The 24,931-nt window shown below is 28.3% G+C and overlaps 1 protein-coding gene across 2 annotated transcripts in view; it reads right to left on the bottom strand.

The window, feature by feature from the left end:
- Window positions 1–24,931, bottom strand: part of LOC117171733 (alaserpin-like) — a 35,559-nt gene that overhangs the window by 1,831 nt on the left and 8,797 nt on the right. The window contains exons 1-6 of one of the 2 annotated variants that reach the window (XM_033359299.1): window positions 13,455–13,565; window positions 12,971–13,080; window positions 10,569–10,751; window positions 6,089–6,299; window positions 5,687–5,901; window positions 4,582–4,767 (exon numbers count right to left, since the gene is read on the bottom strand). In XM_033359299.1, the coding sequence (XP_033215190.1) occupies window positions 4,582–4,767; window positions 5,687–5,901; window positions 6,089–6,299; window positions 10,569–10,751; window positions 12,971–13,080; window positions 13,455–13,464 (915 nt within the window). In that variant the 5' untranslated portion in view covers window positions 13,465–13,565. Of the gene's footprint in view, window positions 1–4,581; window positions 4,768–5,686; window positions 5,902–6,088; window positions 6,300–10,568; window positions 10,752–12,970; window positions 13,081–13,454; window positions 13,566–24,931 lie in introns of those variants that run through there. The other variant, XM_033359298.1, reaches the window with a different exon arrangement.

The following is a 24,931-nucleotide window of genomic DNA, read 5'->3' as shown; positions in this document are numbered from 1 at the left end:
CGTCTATCCATAAATTACGTAACAACTTTTTGGGGTAGGAGTAGAGGGGATGTTGCGATGCAGTACAACGAAAATTCAACATTTTTTAAAATATTTATATGGTTTTGGCTTTGCACTATTTAGTGAATGTACCCTCCATGGTCATCCATATTTCTAGATATAAGGGCAGATTTAATAGGAAATCAACATATTTAAACCCTTTAGTAAAGGGTTTGTAATCGCTTTCAGTCAGCTGTATACAGATTTAATCTCAGCAGGAATTAAAAGCAAAGAAATCTCCCAAAAGACAAAAAATAAACAGGTTCTTTGATTCGAAAAAAGTTCTCTTCAATCAAAGAAATTTCTTTCGTTTAGAACAATGTATTTTTATTCTTATAATAAATATTTTATTTCCGTAAAATGATTTATTTCATTTTCACTTTAATAATTTTCTGACTGATTCTGAAATTTTGAATCTTTCTAATGATTTCAATTTTCGACACCGACCTATTTTAATGATATTTACAATTGAAAATCAATCAATTTGTAAGATTATTTATATTTTAAAGATACATAATTTTAAATGTTTTTTCAAATGTATTTCAATTTTAATGATTCACAGTAGAAAATTCTTGAATTTTAAAAATTTTCAATGGAAAATATGTCAATTTTTAAAGATTTACAATTAAAACAACAATGCTTCAATTGAGAGCAGTAAAAATGAGAAAATTACTTTATTTTTAAAAAATTCTTACAATTTTTTACTATTTGAAAAATTACGTAAACCATTTTATTATTAGGGGAGGGCTATTTTTCAAAAAGATAAAAACGTTGCATCACGTTTATCTAACGAAAGATCAAATTTATTTGAAAAAAGATAAACTTAATCTGAAAAAAAGATAGTTTATCTGACGTAAATATTTTTTTGACATAGGTTATATGTCAGAGGGCTGCGTCTATTTTCACAGAAAAAATATCCTTTATAAATTTAAAAATCCTCGCGGTATTCAATTTTAAATATTCTCACTTTATTTCACTAATTTTAAACCCAAATATCAATCACCTACACTTACACTGTATATAAAAAATACGTTTTAAAATTGCACTTCAAAGTGTAAATTTACACATATCAAATGTGACTTTAGATGAATTAAAATTACAGGTTAGACAGCAAATTTCCACATGTTGTGTAGAATGACGTCTCTTACAGGCTTAATTCTGAGATTGCATGAATTCATACGACGTGTTGAAAATCACTACGTTCAGAGTGTCTAAAAAAAGGACTCACGCTGTACACAGTAAGATTCCCCAGACTGGTAAAATTACCGATTGCGCATAAATTACTATTTTCTAACGAAAATTTCTCCACTATATAGTGATTTTAGATTCGTCCGTATAATATTCCACATTTGTATAATTTTCGCGATAGAGCTTTTTTTCGCTCGTTTGTTCGCATGTTATGAGCGAACGTACATTTTAGTTTGCAAACTTGATACCTCACTTTCGGCGAAAGAATAAATGCGAGTGACTGATTTTAAATCATAAATTCTATGCCAAATAAGCTTGCGTAATTATACACTGTTAAAAATGTTGGGAGTTCTACCATACATCTACCAGAATTCTACAATACAAGCGTAGGGTAAAATTGCAACCATGGTATTGGAATGACGAAACTGCAATACATGTATTGTAAGTGTTGTAAATCGTGAAGTCATCGTCCAGCATTCCAATTTATGTATTAGAGCGTTTGTAAGACGAAAATTGTGCACAAGGAAATTATCAACAGCCAAACTGACGAGAACTTCTACGAGAACTTTTAAAACATTTAAATTTGGTGAATAATGAAAACAGTTCCAAACGGTTAGTCGACGACCCGGGTTCACCAGGTCGTGCCCCAGGTATTTTAGCACGTATTCTATGAGACATTTTTCAAAATTTAGATTGTTTCAACAGCCAAAATAACTAAAAATTGCGAGTCGACGATCCGGGTGCAATAGGTCGAGCAACACGTAGTTTAATGTGTATTCGACGAGAACATTTTCAAAATTTACATTGTTCAAACAGACAAAATTACTAAAAATTGTGAGCCGACGATCCGGGTGCACCGGGTCGAGCACCAGGTAGTTTAATACGTACACTGTTACAAATGTTTAGAGTTTTACCGCACATCTACCAGAATCCTCCAATACAAGCGAAAGGTAAAATTGCAACCATGGTATTGGACTGACGAAATTGCAATATATGTATTGTAAGTGTTGTAAATCGTGAAGTCATCGTCCAGCATTCCAATACATGTATTAGAGCGTTTGTAAAACGAAAACTGTGCGCAAGGAAATTATCAACAGCCAAAATTACTTAAAATGATGAGTCAGCGATCCGGGTGCACCGGGTCGAGTACCAGGTAGTTTAATGCGTATTCTACGAGAACTTTTAAAAAATTAAAATTTTGTGAATAATGAAAACAGTTCCAAATGTTCAGTCGACGACACGGGCTCACCAGGTCGCACACCAGGTAGTTTAGCACGTATTCTACGAGAACTGTTTCAGAATTTAGACTGTTCCAACAGCCAAAATTAATAAAAATTGTTAGTCAATGATCTGGGTACATCAGAATGAGTACCAGGTAGTACAATACGTATTCTACGAGAACTTTAAACAAATTTAAAGTTTGTGGATAATGAAAACGAATTCAAATGATTAGTCGACGACCCGGGAGCACCAGGTCGCGCCCCAAGTCGACTCTAATTTTTAGTAATTTTGGCTGTTGAAATAATCTAAATTTTGAAAAAGTTCTCATAGAATACGTGCTAAACTACCTGAGGAGCGACCTGGTTCACGCAGGATGCCAACTCACCATTTATAATTGTTTTCATTATTCACAAAATTTAAATTTTTTTAAAGTTCTCGTAGAATACGTATTATACTACCTGGTGCTCGATATGGTGCACCCGGATCGTCGACTCACAATTTTTAGTAATTTTAGCTGTTGAAACAATCTAAATTTTAAAAAAGTTCGTGTAGAATACGTGCTAAGATACCTGGGGCGCGACCTGGTGCACCCGAGTCGTCGACTGACAATTTAGAATTTTATTCATTATTGACGAAATTTAAATTCTTTAAAAAGTTCTCGTAGTATACGTATTATATTGCCTGGTGCTCGATCTGGTGCGCCCGGATTGTTAAATCACAATTTTTAATCATTTTATCTGTTGAAACAATCTAAATTTTGGAAAAGTTCTCGTAGAATGCGTACTAAAATACCTGGGGCGCGACCTGGTGCACCCGAGTCGTCGACTGACCATTTGGAATTGTTTTCATTATACACAGAATTTAAATTTTTAAAAGTTTTTCGTAGAATTCGTATTATTACTACCTGGTGCTCGATCTGGTGCAAACTTTTTTCACGCCGGCAGAAATTTGTTTGCCAGGAACAAGTGTTCTCACAAATGATTTACATTTGTTGTTCTAATTTTTCTCTTCAAGAGGCGTCGAGATATCCAGCTACTAGACTTGTATTATAACATTCGAAGCCATGCAAGGTAGTAAACCAATGCCAGAATTGGGAAACTACAAAATTGTGTGTTGCAGCGTTACCTTACGTTTCGGAAATAAACTTCCAATACATGTAGTGGGAGTTTCCAACAGAAATTTTTCACAGTGTAAATATATTCTCAATATGATCTTAATGATTTAAGTATTTGAGGTTACGTTGCTATTTTGGAGGAATTTTCCACTTTCCATTGTTTTATTTAACGTCACATATTGAATTTTAGTTCGGTTGACAATTTTACACTTTTGTACCATTTTAGACATATCTATACTAATTTCACGCCGCTGCGCGTGAGTCAGTGTACTGAATACAGTTTGTTGAACAAATCTTTATTTTTCTATCGACCCTGATGTAGACTTCAAAAATTGTAAACAAACACTATTTGGTATAAACTAACCAAAGTGTAGACTGTGTATTCAGTAAGTGTCGGTGAGTGATTTTTGGGTTTCAAATTAGTGAAATAACGTGAAATTATTTAAAATTGAATAACGCGTGGATTTTTAAATTACTGAAGGACATTTTTTCAGTGAAAATAGACGCAGCCGTCTGACATATAACCTGTGTCAAAAAAAATATTTACGTCAGATAAAGTATCTTTTTTCAGGTTAAGTTTATTTTTTTCAGATAAATTTGATCTTTCGTTAGATAAACGTGATGCAACGCTTTTATCTTTTTGGAAGATAAAATTGATTCCTGGAGTTTACTGTGATCAGATTATAAATTTTCGAAGCATAGATAATTTGCAATACAATACTTGAACAATTTAGAATACTACCAATTTCAAATTCCAAGATTTTAATTTATGAAAATTCCAAATTCAGCAGTATTTTCACATATGAAAATATATAACCAATATTGCAAATTTCACTTAAATATTTTTTAGAATTGAATAATTTCATATACATATAAAGCGTTCAAAATTGAACGATTTTAGATTCAATTATTAAAAATTGTTCGTTCACTCCTTTAATATTAGAATATATGGTTTGCAATAATCCTGAATACTCTATAGCCTAATTTCAATCATTTAAATGTTTATTTGCATAATATACCTTCTGCATGATATCCTTGAGATTTAGAAAACTTTCAACGTTGAAGGAAGGAATGCTAACTGAAACATCACGTAGACTTCCGAAACTGAGCAAGCGTGGAATTGTAAATTTCTCGAGTCTTTTCTGAAGATCCCTTACTCCGTTGATTTCATCTGGACGAATCAACAATAGAGACAATTCACGACCCTTGAATAGAAAAAAATCGCACTCATAATAAATTCACTACAGTACTTCGAATAACATAAAATTTTAATTGCGTCATTAAATTACAATAATTCCTCTGACTAAAATTAAAGGTATCCCAAAGTTACCTTTACTTCAAAAATGAGCATTGTTAAAAATGATTGATAAAATCGAGGAAAATACCTCGATTGTCAATTCTAATCGATTTTGGAAGAAAACTGAAGGTTCACTTCAAAAAAAAAATTTCAGGTGAAAATTGATTTATTTTAGGCCATGTGACGAGTGGGTCACGTGACCAGATTCCTACCTTACCCTCACTTTTTTTATTTCTCAACTTATTTTCACATGAAGCGCTACCTCGAGTTGAAAATTTGGGATAATGAATAAGAAGTACTACGAAAGCTGGGGCTGGTCCTAAATTTTAATATTTATGAAAAAAGAAAAAAAATATTTACAAAAAACCTTTTTTTATAATTATACAAATTTAGGACCAGAACCACCATTCTTAGTGCTTCTTGTTTAGTATCCCAATTTTATTAAATCGATGTGGAGTTTTACGTGATAATAAGTTAGGAAATAAAAAAAGTGGCGGTAAGGTAGGAATCTGGTCACGTCATCGACATATCACATGGCCTTCTAAAAATAACAATGGTATAATTCATAAATATATATTTTTTTAAATAAAAACGTACCCAAGACAATTGGCGATGGGAACATTAGCCTGGTTTTTGAAAATTATCTTTAACAATGCTGGCTTTTTAAAGTTGAAACAACTTTAGTTCGTCTTTAATGGTTATTTAAATATAAAAAATTATGATTTATTGTAAATATTAAAGGTTGGTAAGAGGCAGGATAATCTAAAATGCTTCAAATTAGTTGAATTAATAAACATTTTTCACATTCAACTTTTTTCATGTAGTACCTCATATGGAACTTCAATAAATGAGGCTTTGAGTTCAGAAATCCTGCCATAGAACAATTGATTCATCATTCCAGACATACATTTTACTCTCTTCGTATTTTGTTCACCAATATAGAAGGGCTGATCAATCAAAGATCGATTAAATGATGTTTTAAATTTGCCACAGAAGTACATAACGTTCATGGAGATAATACTTGTATCTGGATTGACTTCCTCTGTAATAAATATGGAAAATTATTTCTCTTTAGAAGATTTAGAAGAATCTTTTAGAAGATTTTAAAGTTTTGGAATTAATTATAAACAAACTGAGGGCCCGTTTGAAAACCCCCAAAAAAACATTTGTATTTCATTATAGAATTCAGCTCCTTAATTCGCAAACATTCAGAAAGGCAAAAAACCAACCTGGTCTGATAAAAATTTTAATCTTCTGCTTAGTGCGACCATAGACGTATAAGTTGATATCTTCAGCTGCACTTTTTGAATCCTTGAAATTGACATGACCAATTTCTGAGTGGAAATATTGAGCAAGCATGCTAGTATATGATTCGTTTACTGAAACATCTTTGTAGATAAAGATTTTTTGACTGATAATCAGTTCGTTTTCTCCCTTTTCCTGAAATGAAATGATATTTCATATTAAAAAGAATTAATTGGGATTACCTGAACTACTTGTACTATCTGAAATCACTATAATATTTAAAGCCAATTCAAATGTAGAGACTAGCGAATCATATGAGCCTTTACATTAAATGATTCAGTTCTGACATAATAAAATATTATAAGATTTCCTTCTACTGTCTTTGTTCTTTATTTTAAAGCAATAATGAACCGCAAAGATACGTCAGTTGTTATTATTTAACTCTTGTATTATTAGAATTTCATTAATAAAATAAATATTTGAGAATAATAGAAATATATATTGACATCCATTATAAATTCTTGTATTTCGTATGACCTATTATCGAAAATAAGAGAAAAGAAGAGCAAGGATGATACTTTTGATAATTGATGAAAACTGATATCTTTACTTCAGAATTAATATATAATATGTTTGTACAATATATGGAAAATACCAATATCAAATTTAGATAATAAACACTCACAGAATATAACAAAAATCAGTTCATCTAGTAGTGTACTTCATGTTAGCTTCTCCTGGTTTATGCATAAACTCGGTGGTAAAACTTCCACTTTTAAACAGTTTTACTCAAAATTAGCTTCAAAACAGTGATAATCTGATCTCGCAAAAACAAATTTAAATAAATGCCCCTAATTATTGGATACTATTTTGGATCGTTTCTTAATTTGTTAGGAAATTACCATGTCTGAAAGGCTAAAAATGCATCTGGAAATTGCAATTATCGGCACAAAATGATAGCATTTCTTGTAATGTATTTAAATGGAAATCTTTAAAATTCTTTTTTACATAAAAAAATATTACAATAAGTAGTTAATGTTACTTAACACATTTTAGAATTTTATGGAAATGGTATTTTTACTTTTTTTATTCGGTAGCAGTTAGAATTTGCATAATAATCTGACAAAATTATCAAAAATTAAAAATGCAAACAATGTTTTCAGCTACATTTTTTGTTAGAAAATTATGATTTACATGTTAATTATGAAAAGTGGCAATAATTTAGAATAAAAATAGGACTTTCGACACTCTCAATCAATTTTCTTGATGAAAATGATAATTTTTGCCAATAACTCAAAACCTTTTTCTCTTGCCCTTTTAGGGCAGAAAGTTAGTGTCAAAAGATTATAAAACTTGTTCAAATTATAATAATTTTTGTTGGAAGACGCACATTTGTTAAACAAAATGCTAACGTATCCTAAAGTTGTTTTAAAATTATAAATCTTCTTAGAAATCTAAAGATTTTTTAAATCCATTTTAATTTCAGGCGAAAAACACTACTGAAATCCAAAGTTTTTGAGTTTTTTAAATACATATTATGAGTTTAAACAAAAATGGTTGGATTCAAATCTACTGTTACATGTTTAAAAATATAAATTTTCGATGCAAAACGCTAACGTAACATAAAATTGGTCACAAATCACTATCCTTAAAGTATACGGATTTTGAATAATTAAAAATGAAAAATACTTTTCAATAAGTATTAATTAAATTTTTCACCAAGTATTTGAATTCTTAAACCAAAAAGATGACTTTTCAACAAAAAATTATGGATTTTCAACCAACAATATAATTTTTTATATTTTAACGAAGAAGATTATTTTCTACCAAAAGAAACAAATTATTACCAAAATAGTTACATTTCCAACCAAAGAAATGAATTTTGGAACTAAAATGATAATTCTTTAACCAAATAAGGGAATTTAAAAAAAAGTAGTTTCACTTTTAATTAAATCCGTTAAAAAGAATTGAATTCGTCTAAAAAAACGAATTTTTAACAAAATACATGAATCCTCAACTTAAAATTATTTTAATTTAAAACCAAACAGTTAAAAATTTTAATAAAAAATATGAAATTTATAAAAAAGATGAATTTTTAAAGCAAAAACTCGAATTTGCAAAACAAATCTTCAATTTCCAGTCGAAAAATATTTTTTACCCAGTAAAGGAAGGAAGCAGGCATATTGTAATTTTACCAGAAAAAAATTTCCAAAACAAATGAAAATTTCAAACTATTTGTTCAAAAATTTTTTCATTCACTTTGAGATTGTGTAAATATAATGTTTCTAGGTTTCTCGAGAAATTACAAAAACATTTTTAAGGATTTTAAATATGTAGAAAAAATAGTAAGATTCAAAATAATGTATTTTAAGCTGACTCGAATTATTCCTAAAATTGCCCCCAAAATCTTCTGGAGTTGTTTTTGATAAATTTAAAACTATAATCAAATGATTTAAAATATTTTAAAATGTTCTCTTTAAATAAATTTCTTAAAATAAGGAATGACATTAAACATTCCTAAGAATTTTTATAAGATTTTTCAATTATCTGATTAAACCTTTTAAAATCTTTGAAGAACTTTGAAATTTGGTTTCGAAAACTTCAACAATCTACATTTGACATCAAGTTATTTAAACCCTTTTCAGTTTTTTAATTACTTTGTATCTCTTTTAAAAACTTTTATTTCGATCCGAAGGAAGATAAAAAATGTATTAAGATTTATCAATTATTATCTTCTTTTATTTTGAGTTTGTTTAAGAGAATAACTCAGTTCCACGGAGCTAACAAATTAAAAATAAATTCAAAAAGTTTTGTCAATCTGTATAGATACAAACTTTTCCGAACTATTGGAAACTTTAATGCGTTTAAAAAACTTTTAATGTAATTTATAGAACTTCTGAAATTTATCTTAAAAATATCATTTTTTCACTTATTCAAAATAAAATTGAATAAAAATGTACAAATCTAAAGGGCTTGTGAATATTATTTAGATGATGAAAAAAGATTGAAATTAAAAAAATTTTCAACATTCTGCAATAAAAAATATTGAATCTTCTTGCAGGAACTTCATATTTCCATTCAGAGCAGAAATATAAGATTAAATTGTTTTTAATTGTTTCAATGTTTAATTTATCATTTATTTTGAATAATTAAAAATATTTCATCTAGTAACTTAAATTTTTAAAAAGGTAAAATAATAAAATAAGTTAAAAAACCTTGTTATTTTAAAAGTTTCAACAAAAATTTTCACATTATTTTTTAATTAAATTAGTAGAGTAAAAACTGCTTTTTCTGCCATCTATTTAAAATATTTTAAGCAATCTCCTTCACCTCTATAAATTATTACCAAAAGTTTGTTAGTTGAAAAACATACTTGGCGTAAGTAAAGCCTTTTAATTAATTTTGTCTATTTAGATTCTGTTATGTTTCTTGAACGAAAAACTTTACATTTTCTATTTTGAAATGATCGAGCTCATTGTTCTATTGATTATTATTATTAAATTATTTAATATATTATTTAGATAATCTCACAGTTCTCAAAAGCGTTTAAGTTATCAGGTTTATTCATTTTAAAGAACAAAAAAACGACAGCTTCATTCAAGTATGAACGCGGATTTCCTAACAAAAATAGTTTCGAGATATAATTTGAAAATGGCGCCATGCATATTTAAATAATTTGATTCTTATTTTATGTTTTTCCAAAATTATCTTTTCATTTTTTACTTTTAAATTTATCTCCTCTTTGCACAAAAACTTGCGTGAAGAAAAATGTTTAATTTTCCTTGTTAGTGTATTAACGATTTCAGATTTTCGGTCATCATGCACTGGCAAAGGTGATACGTGTAAAAAACAATAAAATCCAAATTTTACATAATTATATTTAAAAATGTCCTTTTTTCAATTTTGTGTCACTCATAATACAATAATAATAGAAAAATAAAAATTTGGTAATGATATTGAAGAACTTCTATTTTTAATTGTATGAATTTTAAATTGATTTAAAATCATTTTTTTTATAAATGTATATATTAAGATGCTATTCACCCTTTATTAGCAAGTACTTACATTTTTATTGCAAACATTCACAAACTTCAAACTATTGCCAGATTTTCGTATTTCACAACGAAAAAGAAAAACAAATATCACAATTATTCTGAGTCTAAATTGTAATTCCTTCATCATAATTAATCAGCTAAATATAATAATAATGTAAAAGTTAAAAAAACATCGGGTATCCAAAGAGAATATAATATTTTCCTTCATTCCTAAAAAAATGCAACAAAACGTGCTTTATATAGGAAAAATTAAATTAAAAAAATTAGATGATCTTTTTGCTACAAACGATAAGAAATATAATCTTTATCTCTGTCAGAAGATCAACTTGAATACCTAATTGAACTAATAAAATGAAATATTTTTCTGCAAACCAGATTTTTAAGAAATCTCGTATTTCTTTTTAAATACCTTTAACATATTCAGAAGACATTGATATCCATTGAGACCAATTGTTGGATCTGATGGAAGGTGAAGACATCTGTAAAGTTCTTCCGCTGTCATTCCTTCAGAACCATAAGCCAGCATAGCAAGCGACATGCCAAGCCCCAGGGGCGATGCAACATAATTAAAGCGTTCTCTTTCTCCTAAATACTAAAAAATACTGTATTATTGTAAGAAAAAATGTTACCACTATTTGCTAGAATACGATATTTTTATATTTAAATCAAATCTGATTTTTTAACTTTCAGCTATAAGGGGTGTTTCAGAAATTAGAACCGTAAACTTAATATATCAAAAAAATTAAAGTTGTGCTAAATTGTGATAAACTTTTAATCTTTTGTGTGTACACGATTATTGAAAAACTTTTGTTTTTTTTTCGAGAACCGCAACTTATTACTAGCGCAAATTAAATGACTCTGACATAGGTGACTCGAGGTATACACAATTTTATGCAGCAAAGTAAAATTCCAAAAGCTTAACCGTAAAAAACAATAATAAATGATAAATTTGTATTGCAATAAATGCAGTCTTTTCCCTCTTCAACAGAATTCGACAAAATCAATAGTTCTCAAAATATATAATATATTAAATATATTAGCCAAAATATCAAACTCAAAAAATATACAAGACTCAAGAATAATAAAATTTAAAAATTATAAACCTTGTACTAAATTGTGCTCCTTAAATGCAATCTTTTTGGTTTTTATTTGAGGACTATTGGTTATACAAAACTTAAAAAGGACTGCATTTGTAAAACACAATTCAACATAAGTTTTTTTTAAAATAAATTATTTGTTGTCTTGTACGTTTTTTAGCTTAAATATTTTTGATTTCAATGTGAAAACTATTGGTCCCGCAGAATTTTGTTTTAAAAAAACTCAATTCTTTAGAGTATAATTTAGCACTATAGTTCTGGTTGTTTGAAATTTGATCATTTTTGGGTCTTGTATTTGTTTTTTTTTTCACGTTGACATTTTCAGTTTTAATATGAGAACTGCTGGTCTCAAAGAATTTTGTTACAGGGGAAAAGATTGAATTTGTCGAGTACAACACAGCACAAGTTTTGGCTTTTCCAAATTTGATTACTTTATAGAAAGGAAGAGAAACTCCATTTGTCGAGCACAATTCAGCACAAGTATTTTTTCTGAATGTGATTATGTTTGGATTATTTTTTTAGTTTTAATATGAGAAATGTTGGTCTTAGAATTTTGTTACAAAAGAAAACACTGAATTCTTCTAGAAAAATATAGTACAAGTTTTGGTTTTTGAAATTTAATTATTGTTGGGTCCTAAATGTTTTTTTAATTTGATTTCTTTTTTTTTTTTTTACAAAAATTACTCAACAGTTTTTTTTAATTATCATAAGGCTTCCAGGTATGAAAAGCATCTGTGAAAAAATTATTTTAGCCAAAACAACATTTCTTGTTCTATGACAAATAATTTTTATATTTTATTTTAAATTTTAAGAGTGCCACTATTTTAAAGATTCTAAAATTGAATAAGACAGAGATCTTAAATCAAATTAATAACTATACAGGAACAGTTTTTAATGTATTGAAGTAAAAGGAAAGTTGTTTATGGTGTTATAAAAAATTTAATTTTGTCATGATCTGTAAATATTAGTTGTTAAAATTCATTGTTTTTGCATAAAATATGAGAGAAATTAGTGTTCGATTACAATAATATAAAAGTAGATGCTCTTTTTTAATTATTTCAATTATTTTTGTAAACGAATATACAGTTTTACCATGTCTAAATTTGACAAAATATTAAATTTATTTAAGCGATTCTTATATATAAAATCCCCATGTTTACCATTATTGTCCATCATATTAACATTGTCTTCACGTAATTGACTATAAATGTCTTGCGAGTCACTTCTTGCTGTCATATTTTTTGAATCAACAACAAACTGTTAATTATTTAAACTATTTTTACAAACAAATTCACATTTCAATATTTTTTTATGAATACTTTTATTCTTAAATGATGACTTCTTTTGTATTATTATTCCCGTAAAAAACATATTTATACCTATCCGAACGACTTTCTCATTAGAATTTTTTAATTGCTCAAAGCTTGCTCGACTTCCTATGAGCTTGAAGATTTGAGTGCCTGATTTATCCAATGTTTCACAAAATATGCATATTTGAATTCTTTATAAGAGAAACTATACGAGAAACTTTTTTGGAAATTTAGTGGGTTATAGAATCCGGCCCCTCCATTTATTTAAAAAGTAAATGAATAGTTTTTTCAATTATTGTATAAAAGAATTTTTTTAATTTCTTATAATATTTCATGATAAAAAATTTGGAGAAATGGACTTATTCATATTTTAATTTCGTAATCAAAATTAAATTATCCTTTACCCTGGTGAACCGTGAAGAAAAGTCACGAATACTGTCTGAGATAATTCTTAGAGAAGAACCATCCATCCTTTTTGCTGTAGTACACGCCACAAAGAGACCAATTATTAATGCTGAAAATATTTCTTTAATTATATGAATAAATTAACAGCCTTTAGAGCAAAATAATTAGTATAAAATAATATTAAATAATTCATTTAAATTATTCGATAATTAGATCAATTTTGCACCATTCAAAAATTCAATACAATCTTTTCATTTTTGTAAAAGCTAAAATGACTTTAAATTTCAAATTCTGAATCTTATATGTTTTTTTACATGTATTATTTTTAGCTCAAACGTTTGATGTAATAAATAATTAAAATAATAAGGTATTGTTCCTGCAAAATTTAAGATCAAGAAATTAGGAAGTTACCATAGCATATAAGGCGGTTTTTGCTAGTTTCAAGTACGATATTAAATAATAAGCATATTAAAAGATACTTACAAAAGCGCATGTTGATGTAAATCAAATAAAAAGAAGAGGAACTGAATTTGAAAAATGAAGCGAACGCAACCTCTGCCGTTGTCTATTTGAAACTCTGGGGTAGCGCACCGCTATTTAAATACTCGACTTAAAACCCTCGGACTGGTTCGCTCTTTGGTTCGATGGAGTGGGGAAATTCATAAGGACGATCCGATATGTTTTTTACATTTTTTTCATATTCGAAGAAGAATTTATAGTACTAACTTAGAGCAAACTAATCTACTGAACGATAAATAATTTTTTTTATTTGTATTTGATAACTGATTATAAATTGATAAAAATTCTTAATTGGGGGATCTGCCATAATAGAGCAAACTTAATATATTAAGAAAAATGTTGACTTAACTACCTCAATTTTTTAAAATTATATACATAGATTTTTGGCTTCAATTATTATGAATTAATTTTTATTTTGGCAAAAATTTATTTAAACTAATCCAAAAATTGATTAATTTAACTAAATTTTGTTAAATTAAAAAAATTTTCTTTTACATATGTAAATAATTTTATCTGCATTATTTTTATTTTGTTACTTGACCTTCTGACTCCTAAGCTATAGGCAAAATAAAAGAGCTGTTGTAAGTTTGGTATCCGACATTTAAGTTTCTAGAATTATTATTTTTAAAATAGGTTTATTTTTTATCTAAACGAAATTTCTTGGCAGCAGGTAGTGATTGAATGTTTTTAACGCTTATAGAGTAATTCCTATGCTTGCCTTGTGTGAATGTGGAAAAAAATTTTTCCAGTAATGGACAACAGTATTTAAATGACAGAAACCGTTGCCAATTCCTACGTGATAAAATTGGTCAACTACTATAAGTGAATGAACTCATTATAAAATTACGAAAATAAGTTTTATTATTTAAAAAATCTATTTTGTTATAAAAGCATCAGGGATTTTGTGAGATAAATTATCAAAAAGCATCACAGAATCTAAAAAAAGTGACCAGTTTTCTTCACGCTTTCTCTAATTACATATTAGTTTTTTAACCGTAAAATTGTTTATCGCTAAGTTTTTGGTCCTAAAATAGTAACTTTTATTTGAATTCTTTTTTCATTTCTGGCGTTAAATAATCCATACGGCCATGGATAAAATAGATTTTGCTAAATAATTCAGTGAGATTTTCATTGAAAGTAAAGCGACACTAAAAAAAAACTACAGTTAGTAAATAAGTAGAAGAGGAAGTTAGTTCTGAAATTTAAATTTAAAAAATGATTTTTTAAATTTTCTAACTACACAAAATGTATGAAAATGTTTATAATCTCTAAGAAATTTTTATTATTTGTGTTGTATAAACTAAAATATATCTTTTTGAAATATAAACTTCAATTTTTTATTTGTTTAAATAACATTATTTTTGGTGCTGCTGTTGTTATGGCTGATGACTGTGGGTTTTCGTTGGCGATGGTGTTGTTTTTGTTGCTGTTTCAAAATGATTCATAATAAATTTAAAAAAAATTATATTTCGTCGATTTATGTAACTACTGTTATAATCAAGATCACAAAAAATTAAAACAATGGACACTATAAAAATATCAGCATATTCAAACAAAAATATTAACTTTTCCATTTTGTCTTCTTATTCTAATATAACATTCTCAATGTCTTCTGAAAGTTAAATGGCAGTCTTAAATAATAAACTTTAGATTATCAAAAATCTGCTTACGGATCTTAACACAATTAGAAAAGATCTTTCACAGCTAATAATGTAAGAAATTAAATTGTATATCACACTCATTCTTTACAATAAACGATTCAATGTTTTCTAAATAAACGAATAAATTATATTATAACTTCATTGAATAATAATTTTTTTTTAAAATGAGCATGTCCAGATTAATTGAATGACGCCAATTAAATCCTAACCTCATTAATGAGGAGCAACATTGTAAGATATCGGTTCAAGAATATATTACGAAAAATTCTACTTACCGCAGAACCTTCAATTAATATTATTTAGAAAAACCGGTTGTCTCTTCGTGTAGGTGCATGAAAGCAATAAGCTGTTGCCATGAAAAAAATCACGTACTCAGGGCGTTGCCTACAAGATCAATGATACTTCTCCAGACAAGTTCGTTTTATGGATGATTTATTTTGTTCTTATTTTTTTCTGAAGGTATAAAAATAAAATCAACTAAAATCGAATTTTAAATACTTCATCAAGCCGGGATCCCTTTATTCGATATTACTAGATTTGATTTCATTTGTGAATGTTAGAGGTTTGAAATATAAATTTGTTTGATAACAGTTTATTTTATTATAATTTAAATATTTCTAATTACAATGTTTTGTAATAAATATTTTATGAAGTTCAGACCTAAATGTATGTATGCATGTATGTATGTATGTATGCATTGTGTATGTTTGTGTGTATGTACGTGTGTATGTACGTACGTATGTATGTATGTATGCATGTATGTATGTATGCATGCATGTATGTATGTATGTATGAATGTATGAATGTTTGTATTTATGTATGTATGTATGTATGTATGTATGTATATTTAAACTCTCCCATTTACGGGTTTGAGGGCCTCCGCTCCTTGTACATAAAATTTACATTCCATCCTTAATCAAAGTTATCCGCTACTTATCTACTAATGTTTCGCCTTACTTAACAATAAAATTAAATAATAACAACAAAAAATAAAACTAATAATTCTAGTAATGAGTGATCTTCGTAATTAAAATGTGTTTATGAACTAGTTAACACTATTTAATAATAAATAATAATTAATTAAGACTTTAAGAATTAACTAAGAATGAGCTAAGAATTAATTGACTGCAAATCTGACCATTTGAGTTGTAGATATCTTATGTTCATAACCTGCGATAAAAGAAACAAGAATTTAATCACTCATTATTCAACACCAGAATTATTATACACTAGCAGGGAATGCATGCGCACGAAACGCACTTTTAGGTCCCTGACTTTTCAGTTCATAACATTAAAAATATTAACAATTTAAAAATCTATTATAAAACAAAGTTCTAAATACTAAAAGGTAATATGTTAAGAGTATAATATTAAGATTTCGAAATAATAATTAATAATTTCAATTTGAAAGCGCTTAAAGTTTAAAAAAATATATAGAACGTTCTTAAATTGAAAGCGATCCAAATCAAACAATTTTAAATGACGTAAAAGTTAGAAAAAGAACAATATTTCGAATGAATTAAATTTTTTGAAATGGAATAATTTGTAATCAAAAGGCCACAAAATTTAAAAAATTCTAACTATAATACTTCGAAAATTTGACAATTTCATTAGAAAGAAGTTGCAGTTGTATGTTTTCTAATTCAGAGCATTAAAACTTGAATTTTTTATTTTAAATGGAGGAATCTGAAAATAAAATTATTGCAAAGAAAACCAAAATTTCAAAAATAGAACAATTTCCAAATATTCAAAATTGATTAAATTCATATTATTGAAATTGTATTGTTTCTATTTAAAAGCATTAAAAATTGATTCTTTCATAATGGAAACATTATACATTTAAATAATTTTGTATTTGAAGCGAATAAAATTTCACATTCTGAAATTGAAAATTTAATTTTTCAAAATAAAAACTTCATATTTTTTAAATTTTTAATTGAAATAGTATATTAAATCACAAGGAGTATTAGTTCGAGCTAGAGTAGTATATATGTTTACAAAAAAATTAGATCACTCTTAATATTTCAGTGTGGCGGCGTTCGGAACTAATAATATTTCAGCAGGCTTTGTAATGCTCACTTTTCAAGGTTCGTTACAGGCAAATAACACAATGATTCCGAATAAGCCTTATAAATTTGAATATTCTAAATAACGTTCAAAATTACGTAATTTTAAATCAAAAAATTTTGAAATGAAAAAATGTATACTAAGAAACATTGAAAATCGAACGAATCTGAAATTCATTTCAAACTTAAAAAAGGCATATTTCCATTAATTGTTATATTAAAACTTTTTCATACTTAAACACATTAAAATTTCAAGTTTTTAAACTCTAAAATTAATATCATTCGAAATTAAAGAAATTACTCAGTTACTGAGATATTAATTTCAGATAGTTCTATTTCTACCTATTTTCATTTCAAACAAAACAATTCTCAACTTTTTTATTTTAAATTTTTAAATTTTAAATACTTCATTCAGAATTATTGGTCATTCTTGGAATCTAACAGTCAAATACTTTTCAATTTTAAATTATTCATTTTTTAGAACTTTTAATTTAGAGTCCGACAATTTTGAGATATTACATTGAAAATTAATAATTAAAGAAAATATTATACAGCAGGGTTGCAATGATTCCAATTTTAGAAGTTCCACAATATATACAAAAACTTTCGAAATTTTTGTTTTAGTTGAGTTTGAATTGGAGTCAGTATTGTTAAAAACTGATTTGATTAGAAACCCTTTAAACTGAAAATTGTGCATCTACAAAGTCTTTCAATTTTATATTCTACGTTTTCAAAACATTTTCAAAATCAGAAAATTTAGCACGTTTAAAATAAAAATAAAAAACAATAATAAAAATGCATACCAATACAAATTATTCATACATACATACATTTTTTCCTTAAATCGGCTCACCCTTAATCCGAAGTTTCATTCAAAATCCAACTTCTAATTACAGACATTTGTAGTTTTCAATTATTCGCAATATTTTCATCTGACCCGGGATTAAAAATTATACTTTAGAACTTAGTCACTCCATAGCTATATCAATCAACATCCAAAAATTATCTTTTTCTAGCTTAATCCTCAAATAAGTGCTTAAACAAGAAAACAATATTAGTGCAACTAGTACTTCTCATGGCAATCAATTTAGTTGAAACAAATAAAAAATATCGTGTCATTTGTTTACGGAATATCAGTGAACCTATATGGCCAAACAAAACGGATGGTGAAAAATCATTGGCTAGTAGAAGTGACAAATCGGCCGTCTACAAATCGCTGTAAAGAAGAAGGTGAGCAACGCGTCTCGAGTACTAACACTTAGCAAATTTTTAAAATAAACGATTTTAAATTTGTGCTCATATGAAACTATCCCGTAGCTTGAAAAACAACGCAGAAAAAATCGATCCCGGGGACCAAAATAGAAAAGGAGCGGTAAAAGACTGCAGATAACTGGTTTAGACCGCGGACCCTTCAAATCAGCTTTACTTAAGGGCATGTGATACTTAGAAAATTGTCGATTTTACCAGTTTTAGGTTCCCCCGGCTTGTTTTCTAGAATAATAAATATTTTGTCTTAAAAATTTGGGAAATGATAGCGCACATGCTAACAGACGTCCCCACACACTTTTTTGTAGGGTAATTCAAAAAATTTTTAATTTAGCAAAATGTGATTAATTTTCATAGCGCTTAGGAATTAGTATCGATTTTTTCAGTGTTAGATTCCCCCGGCTTTTTTCCTAGGATAAGAAATATTTAGTCGTAAAAATCTGGGAAATGATAGCGAACATGCTAACGGATGTCCCCGCACATTTTTTTTGTGTTTATTTATCAAAAAAATTTTGATTTTGCTAACAACGTGTGTATATTTCGAGGTTATATGTGTTACACAATACATTTTTTTTGTTATTATCCCTCAAAAAAGAGTCCGGGAACGTCCGTTATGATATTTTATAGCATCTCCGAATTCATTTTTTAAAATTTTCATTTTTGTGGAAAAAAGCCGTGAAACTGTACCCGATTGACCACACAACGAAGTATCACATGCCCTTAATGATATTGTTGTGGATCATGAGCATGGTGGTTTTGATTATACGATTGATGCTGGGATTAAGGATCCCTGCATTACTGTTTATTGCGTAGCCAATAATAATTCATGGAAGGTTCTTCATGTAACAATTTGGGGAGAAAACTAAGCGAAGGAATTGACTGTGAACCAGGTTAAAGAAAATTTGAAGATTAATAATATTGATGATATCGCTATGTCTCCATCTAGTACATCTGACAGGATAGTTTATTATACTCCACTTTCTTCTTTTAATCTCTATTCCATACCAACTGCAGTTTTACAAAGTAGACTCAGGAGCTTAAACAATTTTTTTAGAAAAATTAAAAGAAGAGGGTTTCAGACTAAAGAATTGAAGATGACATCTACTGGTACTTTATTCTTTGGTTGAGAGATGATAACCTTTTACAATGGATGGACTCTTTTGATATCGAATGATATTTGTGGTGTATGACGAAAAATTGCAGAACTTGTTGATTGTAAATGTCAATCCACACTCGAACAATTTTAAAGTGATTAAAGTTATGACAACGAGAGCTAGAAGTTGTCAATATTTTCAAGACGGTAGTGCACCTACTTTGCCAATTGTGTGATCTCTGGAAAGTACAAGATCTAGGCAATTAATTCCAGTTTCTTTTTCAATCGGTAATGGTTTGTTTTCGCAAATTATTGTACATATTTTAGAATTTATTTTGTTTATTGATTTTCCTTTGTGAGTCAATCTAATATAGGAGAAAGTTGAGTAAAAATGGTTTATAATACAAATGCACTATAATCCGAATTCTGTCTGCTAGTAAGAAAAAAAATGATTCATCAAATCTAACATTTTACTTCTCATTCAATATTTCAGTTTGCATCAGCCCTACAAGATGATCATAACAGCTTTTTGATTTTCTTCGAAGAATTTAAATTTGGACGGCACAAGAAATAATAAAAAATAAAAAATTTCATTTCGCGGTCAAATTATGAAAGCGAACACAAAAGGTTAATGAATAAACATTCTTCACCCCAAAAAAAATTTATCAATTTGTTCTTATTTACTTTTCGATAGGGTGCGTAGTTTTGTTTTATTCGTAAAAAAACAGCATTGAAAATAATAACATTTAATTTGTAGACAAAGGATACAAGCTACGAAAGAAATATAGAGGCAAAATTTATTCACCCGAAAAAACAAGTGCAAACTTGTTATTAATTATTTTTTGATAGAATTCGTAGTTTTTGTTCTAATTGTGAAAAATAAAATTCACAATAAAAAAATCAAATGTTTGAAAAAACGATGCAAGGTACGAAAACATAGGGATAAGCAAAAATTGTGCATTAAAAGAAGATCTACAAAATTGTCATAAACTTTTTTCATAAGAATACATTCAAAATGAAAAAAAAAAACATTTCAAAAAACAACAGAAGCTCCAATAACATTTTAACTAATACATTTTTTCGCTTAAATTATATCTACAATTTCTTTCGAGCCACTTTACTCCATAGGATGCGTATTTTTGGTTTAAATCGTAAAAAATATCATTAAAATAAACACATGGAATTGATGGAAAAACGACAAAGTTAAAATCAAATGTTTAATAACCAAATTTTTTTTATATGATGTGCCCTTTTTTAATTTTAAACACAAAGTAATAAAAATACGTATGTTTAAATATTAATACATATTATGAATAGGGATAACATAAATTTATTGAAATCATATACATTTTTCAGGGTGGCTAGGAATAAAATGTAATGTAAAATAAGTCCGAGATGCAGAAATAAATATAAGATACAGTTAATATAATAGTGTTGAACATAATGTAGCTAAGGAGAATTTTTTTCACAATTTTAAATAAATATTTAAAAAATATTGATTATAAACCTTGTAGACGAAGAAATTAACTTTAAAATTAATAATGCATTCCCCTGGTCAAAACCCTAACATCAAACAAAACAAACAAAAATAAGTATTGTAGAAAAGATCACATTTTGGACAAAATCGAGTGCAAAGCACGAGATACGTGATGAAAATGTTTTGGTTAAAGCCGAAGGAGCTTTAACAAACAAGAATTTACATTAAACAAATTGAAGTTGGCGATGTTTTGACCTTTAATTTTACAAGTCCTGCCCACAAATGTGGGATAAGTACAAAGACCGAGTACGCAGCGCGAGTCAAATACATTATCGAGCGCGAAGTGCAAGAACCAACAGTCGCGCGCTTTAGATGCGCTTAAACTTATAATTACCCACATTAATAGTTCGAAGAACTATAGCATGTTGTAAAAATTTGTTAAAAGTGTAAAATTAATATTTCGTTTCCATGGCGATATTAATTTTTTTAATTTGTATCACTTCTGTTATTAACGATTTGTAATTTGTTATTTGCAATAGAAAAATACCATTTTCTTGCAACAGTCCCTGATGTTTGCTTCATCAGATGAAACTTTTGAGTACAGAGTTCTAGACGTTTTGTATACATACGAAATTATAAAACTGATTTTATATGAAAATTACTCCTTTTATATCAATTCTTTGGAAACACTTTTTCTGTAAAAAGCAGTGTGCTAATAGTAAATTTTCAATCAAATAGAAAGGATGATAAATTATTTATTTCTTAAACAATCAAACCAGAAGAGTCACGATAATAAGAATAGTTTATACGAAGCTAACTTAACTACAAAATAATCTAATCAATTATATTCTCAATATATTTATCTTAATAGAAAAAATTGTATTTTATTCAGAATTCGATCCTATATAATTGTTTTCTTAACTAAATTGAAGTACTTTTCTTGATAACTATTTAAACGTATAATTATTATTAATTATAATAACTTTTTTAATATTATTGTATTCTTAAATAATTATCTTAATTTTCACAAGCAAAATGAAAAAAACGACCAGAAACTTAAAAATTCGATAGTTTCTTTTCAGTTAAAAGTAAATAGAATTACAACTATTTTAATTACATAAAACTAAACATGTAAGGCAACAGTTTTGTATCAGAAGGTGTAAACCGATACTCGTAGGAATTATACTCATGTATTAAGACTAGGTAGCAAATTTTCGACATCAATTCTCGTCGGTCGGTAAACGGATGTGCTCATGAATTTAGGATTTCTGCAGTTTTCCACTTTTCTAACTTATTATTTAGGCGAATGCGAGCATGCCAAATATCTAAAATATTTTTGAGATGTTAGACGTAAAAATATTTTTATGTAAAACTGAAACACATTTAGATGTTAAAATCGTCCGAGCGCCTGCGCATCACGCATTGGAATTTTACGGCTATATTTGATGGCTACATATCTCCGATATTACAATCATGGAATATTACAAATTTGGAACATTTCCAAAGAATCAAAATTAGCTACCCTTAATTAAAATTGAATAACGAATTCTGTCTGTCTAAACGAGGGAAGTATGATCTTAAGTTTCAGTTGATGTATGACTCCAACACATTTGACAAAATGTTTACAAATTTATTATAAATTTTGAGTTTAAGTGACCTTGAATAGATGTAATTTTAAATGCAGATTACAGATCATTCGTGCTCTGCTCACTTATCCATTTTTTATTTTGAATTAAAAATATTAAACATAACCTCAAATTGACTGAATGTATCATCTGATCGACATTTCATTACCTTTTTCTGTTATTTGTTCATGTACGAACAAGAAAAATTTAATTTTAAATTCAAAAATAAGTTATTAATTCTTTTCTTAAATAACCAGAAATAAGTAAACTCCTCTAATATTTACAGACGTTATTTGACATAACCAGACATGTAATATCTCGCATATTTCAGTTGAACATTTTGGATGTTTGTGAGTAAAATCTCACTTTTTAATATCTACAGATGCTAACTTTGAACATCTAGATTTCTGTCCTATAGTTAAACATAAACTATGTTAATCCTGAACATCTAAGATGGTACGTTTAAACGTCCATTTTTATCCGTGCAGTATGTGAATTATATCTAGACTTAAGCCAAAAAATGGGCTTCATGGGTGCTGCAGTTAAATCTTTAATAATTATTATTCATTTTTTACAGTGTTATAAATAACTTAAAGCAGCAGAAATTACCAATATTTTAAAAATATATTTAATTCAATCCAGAATATTTCAGTTTCTATAATCCGAACACACGAGGGAAAATATTACTTGTATGCAACCCCGAAATAAGGAGAGCTTTTGTAATAATTAAAAATATATTATATCTCGGTCTCAATTTTAAACGATAAATTGGATTGTAAACTACGGATTGAATGAATCAATACACTTAATTATTAAACCTTCTGCAAAGAGTAACAATTTTCTAGTGACAAAAACCTATTGACTATTTACTACTTGTTAACCTTTTGAAAAAAATGTTTAATCATATTTAGGAATATGCATCCCAGTGGGCACAAAACTATAAAAATCCCAAGAACGTCCTTGGGACGTTCCTAAGACGACCCCCATGAATCCCCCCCCCCCCCAAGTTCACATTTCTTAAATTTTCTTTTTGCATACGTTTGTACGCTTTTATACTGTTTGTTCATCCAATATTTTCGTTTGTACACTCCTGGTAACGAAATTAGGGGCGAAATGAATTTTGGAGGGCTAACTTCACGCATCTCCCTGAAATTAAAATTTCTCAAATTTTCTTTTTGCATACGTTTGTACGTCCTTTGTACTCTTTGTACATTCAATATTTTCGTTTGTACCCTCGTGGTTGCCCGGCTAGGGGGAAATCATAATTTCGTGCCATCCCCCCGAAATGAAAATTTCTCAAATTTTCTTTTTGCATACAATTTTAAGTCGTTTGTACTGTTTGTACATTCAATATTTTCTTTCGTATCCTCGTGGTTGTCCGGCTAGAGAAAAATCAAAATTTCGGTCCATCCTCCTGAAATTCAAATTTCTTAGATTTTTTTTTGCATATGCTTGTACGCTTTTATAGTGTTTGTACATTCAATATTTTCGTTTGAACCCTCCTGGTTACGAAATTAGAGGCGAAATTAATTTCGGGGGGCTAATTTCACGCATCCCCCCGAAATTCAAGTTTCTCAAATTTTCTTTTTGCGTACGTTTGTACGTCGTTTGTACTGTTTGTACATTCAATATTTTCGTTTGTACCATTGTGGTTTCCAATTTTAAATTGCGCGCCAACTGCAGTAAACAAGTGTGTGGATCTAACGCAAGCGCGCCAGCGAAAGGCAGTCACATTAGAATCACTAAATTATATTTCATGAACAGGAGAAGAGACTTTAATTAAGAAATCTCAACAAATGAAAAATCTCTCTTTAAACTCAGATTCTCTCATAAATCCTCCTAAACTTGTAACAGCATTAATACAATAAAATTAAAACATAAAGATATTTTCATTTACACATACGTGGACAACCTAACAGTACAATCGAAAATGTTAGATGTATAAATACTGCAAACGACATACTAATATTTATCAAAATTCTAATTTCGGAGAGATGGCACGCAATTTTGATTTCCCCCTATGGGTGCGTTCCAGGCGACCACCCGGGTAAATTGGTGGGTGAAGTAAAAAAGTGGGCGGAGTTTACTAGGGTGAAGTGGAAGGAAAACGGTAGATAAACGGTTTCGTGTGTGCGTCGGGTGTATATAGGAGAAAGATAACACAGGCCGACAAAATTTGACAAAGGTCCGGAACCAGAGACCAGACCTAGTATACCCGAAGGTTTTTGCTGCGCTGAATCCGAATCCGACCTC

This window comes from Belonocnema kinseyi, chromosome 4, assembly GCF_010883055.1.
Source record: "Belonocnema kinseyi isolate 2016_QV_RU_SX_M_011 chromosome 4, B_treatae_v1, whole genome shotgun sequence".
Taxonomy (NCBI): Eukaryota; Metazoa; Arthropoda; class Insecta; order Hymenoptera; family Cynipidae; genus Belonocnema; species Belonocnema kinseyi.
The sequence above is the reverse complement of the archived record's forward strand: the minus strand, read 5'-3'. Positions and strand labels throughout refer to the sequence as shown.